This window comes from Monodon monoceros, unplaced genomic scaffold (genome assembly GCF_005190385.1).
Source record: "Monodon monoceros isolate NGI ecotype Baffin Bay Population unplaced genomic scaffold, NGI_Narwhal_1 Super_Scaffold_9, whole genome shotgun sequence".
Classification (NCBI taxonomy): Eukaryota; Metazoa; Chordata; class Mammalia; order Artiodactyla; family Monodontidae; genus Monodon; species Monodon monoceros.
In genome coordinates this window covers 11,480,265-11,486,269 of record NW_021703786.1, presented here as the reverse complement: position 1 = coordinate 11,486,269, position 6,005 = coordinate 11,480,265, and the positions used below count along the sequence as shown (strand labels likewise).

Genomic DNA, 6,005 nt, shown 5'->3' with positions numbered 1-6,005 from the left:
AGCTCCTCCAGAACAATGAAACCAGGATTTCTGGGGGTTGGACCAAGTTTTCTTTTGTTTTTTAAGTTTCTCAGAGGATTCTAAAGTGCTGTTAAGGCCAAGAACTATTGCTCTAGGAGAATGGACTGCAAGGGAGAAAAGGACTAATATTTATTAAGCACCTACTGTGTTTGAGATTTTGTTCCAAAAGCTTTATACAATAACACACACATATATATAATACATATTTCTAATATGGATAAATGTAGATAGATAGATAGAATGCTAAGCCAATTCCCACCATTTTGATCTCTGTGTGGGGAACCAGTGTTACTCCTAGCCTTCAAGGTAGGATTATAGGATATTATAATCCTATAATCCCCATTTTACCAGTGAGGAAATTGGGGCACAGAACAGTGAAATAACCTGCCTACAATGGTCAAATTATTAAATGATACAACTGGATTCACACATAAGTCTTTCTGACACCCAAAACCCATGCTTTTTCCATTATACACCATTGCCCTATGAGCCCAGCTTAACGCTGATAACAATCCTGCTGTAGGTATCATAATCCTCATTTTACAAGTGAGGAAATCAGACCAAGAGAGGTTAATCTGACCAGGTCACAGCTGGCAGGTGGAGAGGCTGGGAGGAATTTAAACTCAGACTTGTTTTACTCTAACTATATGCTTATGAAAGTAAAATAGAGCACATATTCAACACTCCATACAATTCTTTCCTCTGAAAGAAGGGAAGCAAGTTCGATTATTAATCTAACCCAGAGTATTATTCTGAATAAGACTGCCATTCCCAGCGATTTTCCCCTTCCTTCTTGGGTTTCAGGAGGTCAAATCTCTGTTGAACTATCAATCCCAGGGGACCTTTTTGAGGCGGGAGAAGGCGCACAAGGAGTTCTTCCATAATCCTCTATCATATTTACCTGAAAATACTTTAACCCCGGCTAAATCCAGCAATACAACTTCTTCACACCCTTATCTAAGTAGCTGAATCATGCTGATTAATTCATTGTTTCCAACTCAAATGAGCATTCACTGCCCATCGGTATTATTGCTTTTTCCCAGTAAGTTCATTTTGCCACTCTTTGAGGATGTTATTTCATATAATTTCTTCCCTCCTCAGCCCTCCAACACTCCCTGACAAAATCTCATCTCACGCCCATCCCATTATTTTCTCCCTTCTCTGTTACATCAACAATTTCCATCTTTTCACTGGACCATTCCTTGCAATTTACAAATATTCCCTAGCACCCATCCTTAAAAACATCAAAAACAAAAAGCAAAACCCCAGACACCTGGAGACCTTCTCAGACAGCAGAGCCCGAGCTCGGAAGAGGCCCCAGCGCTCGCCAGCCCGCGCCCCTTCCGCACTCCTCCGCCCCGCCCCACCATGGCCCAGGGTCCGGGCCTCGCGCTGCTTCCGCCGTCGCTGCTGCCGCCGCTCCTACTACTGGTGGCGGTGATCGACCAAGCGGCCGCGCAGGACAACTGCACGTGCCCCACCAGCAAGATGACCGTGTGCGACCGGAGCGGCCCGGGTGGCCGCTGCCTGTGCTGCGTGCTCGGCTCGGGCCTGGACGTCGACCGCTCCACGCTCACATCCAAGTGCCTGCTGCTCAAGGCGCGCGTGAGCGCCCGGAAGAGCGTCCGCGCCCTGGTACGGCCGAACGAGCACGCGCTCCTGGACAACGACGGCCTGTTCGACCCGGACTGCGACCAGCAGGGCCGCTTCAAGGCGCGCTAGTGCAACCAGACGTCCGTGTGGTGGTGCGTGAACTCGGTGGGCATGCGCCGCACCGACAAGGGCGACCTGAGCCTGCGCTGCGACGAGCTGGTGCGCACCCACCCCATCCTCATCGACCTGCGCCACCGCCCGGCCGCCCGCGCCTTCAACCCCTCGGACCTGGAGGCCGAGCTGCGACGGCTTTTCCGGGAGCGCGACCCGCTGCACCCCAAGTTCGTGGCGGCCGTGCACTACGAGCACCCCACCATCCAGATCGAGCTGCAGCAGAACACGTCGCAGAAGGTCGCCGGCGACGTGGACATCGCCGACGCCGCGGACATCGCCGACGTCACCTACTACTTTGAGAGGGACGTCAAGGGCGAGTCGCTGTTCAGCGGCCACCGCGGCCTCGACGTGCGCGTGCGCGGAGAGCCCCTGCTTTTGGAGCGGACGCTCATCTACCTCCTGGATGAGAAGTTCCCCCCAGTTCTCCATGAGCGCCTCACCAGCGGCCTCATCGCCGTCATCGTGGTGGTCGTGGTGGCCCTGGTCGCCGGCGTGACCGTCCTGGTGATCACCAACCGGAGGAAGTCGGGGAAGTACAAGAAGGTGGAGATGAAGGAACTGGGGGAGATGAGAAAGGAACCGAGCTTGTAGATACCGGCGGGGCTGGGGATCGGATTTCAGCAAGGTCCCAGACCCAAGTGAGTCACGCTTCTTGATTCTTGGCCCCAAGGAGTCATTCCTCCTCCCAAATTCCTGCCTCCCCCAGCCACCACCAAATTTAATAGATCCTGTTCTCAGGATCACCTCTCTTTCTGACTTCTGTCCTGAAGGAAGCATTTCTAAAATTCCTCCCCTTTCGGTCCAACCAGAAACCTGACTCGAGAGTTAAGGGAAGTTTGGCATAGGGTTATGTATAAGAATCAAGTGTCTGTATGACAAGCCAGCATCGTTTACATGTGACGCAATCATTGCTGAAGGCTTAAATGCGTTTAGATGGGAAACAGCGCTTTTACTGTCTTGGGTTTAGGTTATTGGATTAGCTCCACTTGTATGGTGGCCTTCCTGATGAGGAGTTCGCTACTTGGGCCCAGTAGTATCCTCATTTACCATCGTTTGTATTAATATTACCGACCACACATGCTTGTCATCAGAAAGAAGCCTGTTTCAGCTGCCTGAAAACATTTTAGATGTCTTTGAGGGCAGACTTTGGCCCAGAAACTCAGCATCTATTCTTCAACTTGCCCTTATTACAGCTGATACTAGCAATATTTCTTTTGTAAAATGTTTGTACATAGGTTGTCTTTGATACTGCTGTTGTGATTTTTTAAAAAACAATGTAATAAAGTATGAAAAAGGCACAAACCAAAAGATGGAGTTTGTGAAAACTTGCTCCAGGTTTATATCAAAAAAAAAAAAAAAAAAAGCAAAACTCACCTTTGAACCCACATCTGCCTCTAGTTACTACTCTACTTCTCTGCTTTCCTTCTCAGTTAAACCTTTGGAAAGAGTTGGATTCAGGGACTTCCCTGATGGTGCAGTGGTTGAGAATCCACCTGCCAATGCAGGAGACACAGGTTCGGGCCCTGGTCCCGGAAGATTCCACATGCTGTGGAGCAACTAAGCCCGTGCGCCACAACTACTGAGCCTGCACTCTAGAGCCCACGAGCCACAAATACTGAAGCCGGTGCACCTAGAGCCCACGCTCTGCAACAAGAGAAGCCACTGCATTGAGAAGCATGTGCACTGCAACGAAGAGCATGCAGCAACAAAGACCCAACACCGCCAAAAATAAATAAATTTATTTAAAAAAAAAAGAGTTGGCTTCATCACAGTGTCCCTTTCTCCACCTCTAGTGCTCAATCATCTCCAGCCACCATGCCACTGAAACTGATATTAGGTCACTAGTGACCTCCTTGTTGCCAAATTCAGTGATCTTTTTTCTTCGTGCTCAGCCTCTCAACAGCCTTTGAAACATCTGATCACTACCTTTTTGAAACTTTCCTCTGGCTGCCAGGACACCACATTCCTCGTCTTCCTACCTCACTGATTGCTTCTCAAACTTTTGTTTTATAGTTATATCCTCCTCTACCCAATCTCTAAATGCTGGTGTGCTCTAAAGGTGAGTTCTGGGTCCCCTTCTCTTCCCTAGTCACACAATGTCTCTAAGTGATCACATTTATGACCGTGCTTTTAGATATGGGTTTGTCACCACTTACATAGGGATTGGGTTCTAAAGTCGGCTCATAAAGAAAAAAAAAAAAACTCATGAAGTGTAATTTCTCTTGGAAACTACTTAAATCACCTATAAATTACAGAAGTTGTGGTTTCATACATGTTGATTTTACACATGATTGTGGCCATATTTATGTGCCAAACTGAAGACCAACACTCCATTTCCTAAAAAACTCAGTTGATTATTTTTCCCTTGCCATGTTGAGATAAATTGTTTTTATTGAGCAATAGATGAAAAAGTACTTGGGGCTTTCATTTAGGAGCCACATTTCATGAAAAATACTTATTTTTAAAGAGCAGACACAATTGGAACAGCAAGCTGCTCCCACAATGAGAGAATTGGGGACTGACTCCATCTGAGGGTACAGCAGACTCACATCTCTCATCTCATCCTCACTCCACACTTACTTTACTTGAGTGTAAAGGAATCACACAATTTAAAGTATTTCTCACACTCTCTGGCTGAATATGTATAACTCAATTTTAATAAGTTAAATGCTTGTTTGGTATGATTCCATTGTACCATTTATATGTTGATGACTCCTAAATTTATTTTTCTAGCCCTGACCTTTTCCCCTCAGCTTCAGATTCATGGAATCAACTACTCACCTGGACATCTCCACTTAAGGTCAACGAGGCAACTTAACATGCCCAAAACATAAAAACTGATTCCACCCCCCATGCCTCAACCTCACACACAAAAAAGCTGTTCTCCTTTCAGTTTTTCCTAGCTCAGTAAATGGCATGCCACCTACCCCGGATTTCAAACAAAAAACCTAGGAGTATTTCCTCCCTTTCCTTCACCTCCACATGAAATTCATCAGGTGAATTTAGACCTACCTCCAAAATATACCCCAAATCTATCCATTTAACTCCATCAGCACAGATACCACCCTAATCCCAGCCACCATCATCATTTCTACTTTGACTGAACTGTTTCCACTCTTACCCTTTCTATGGTCCATCCTCCAAATAGCCAGAGTAATCTTTTGCAAAGCATTCACTCATTCATTCATCAAATATTTATTGAGAGCACACAGGAACTGGGGGTACAGCAGTGAAGCAAATTAGATCTCTGTGCTCCTAGACTTCATTCTAGAAGGGGGAGGCAACTCATAAGTAAATAATTTTGTACAGTACAAATACAATGAAGAAAATAAATAAAAAATGTAATAAACTAAGTCATGTTGCACTCTCAGTAAAAAAATTTGAATAGCTTCCTGACATGCTTAGATTAAAATCCAAATTCCTTACCATGACCCTGTTACAAAAGTCTATGAGGGCTTCCCTGGTGGCGCAGTGGTTGAGAGTCCGCCTGCCGATGCAGGGAGCACGGGTTCGTGCCCCCGTCCGGGAGGATCCCACATGCCTTGGAGCGGCTGGGCCCGTGAGCCATGGCCGCTGAGCCTGCGCGTCTAGAGCCTGTGCTCCGCAACAGGAGAGGCCACAACAGTGAGAGGCCCAAGTACCGCCAAAAAAAAAAAAAAAAAAAAAAGTCTATGAGATCTGATTTTCATTTGTCCCTTCAACCCTATCTGTACCACTCCCTCACTGCAACTTGGCTCCAGTCACCCTGGCCTTCTTTCTATTTTCTCAATGTTCCAAAACTTTTTCCTTCTTCATACAATGTTTCCTGTGTCTGGAATGCTGTTTCCCATATCTGGGAAAGGCTGCCTCCTCTTAGATCAAATATCACTTCATCAGAATGAACCTAACTAACCTACCTAAAAGTGGCTCCTCTCCCTTTCTCTACCAATTACACTGTTTTGTTTCATAGCACTTTTTCAGGAATTATTCTGCTTATTTATTTGTTAACATCTTCCATCCCCACTAAAATATGTTTCCCGAGGTGAGATTCCTGGGGTGTTGTTTACCAAACTATCCCTAAGAGTGTAGAACAGTGCCCGGCTTAAGAGAATCTTGATAAATACTTTTTTAAAGAACAAATAAAAAAGCGACACACTGTAAGACGATTCAAACTCCCAAACTCTCACTGCCGCCAGGCTCCGCCCCGCGGAGCCACTTCCGCCCAGACCTTCCGGGAG

At 46.4% G+C, this 6,005-nt stretch overlaps 1 protein-coding gene across 1 annotated transcript; it reads left to right on the top strand.

Moving 5' to 3' along the window:
* Window positions 1-1,389: 1,389 nt before the first annotated feature.
* On the top strand, window positions 1,390-3,268 carry LOC114888587 (tumor-associated calcium signal transducer 2-like). The gene is given in 2 exon segments (XM_029210767.1): window positions 1,390-2,426; window positions 3,219-3,268. A coding segment is annotated over 1 exon segment (990 nt). The 3' UTR covers window positions 2,380-2,426; window positions 3,219-3,268.
* Window positions 3,269-6,005: the final 2,737 nt, after the last annotated feature.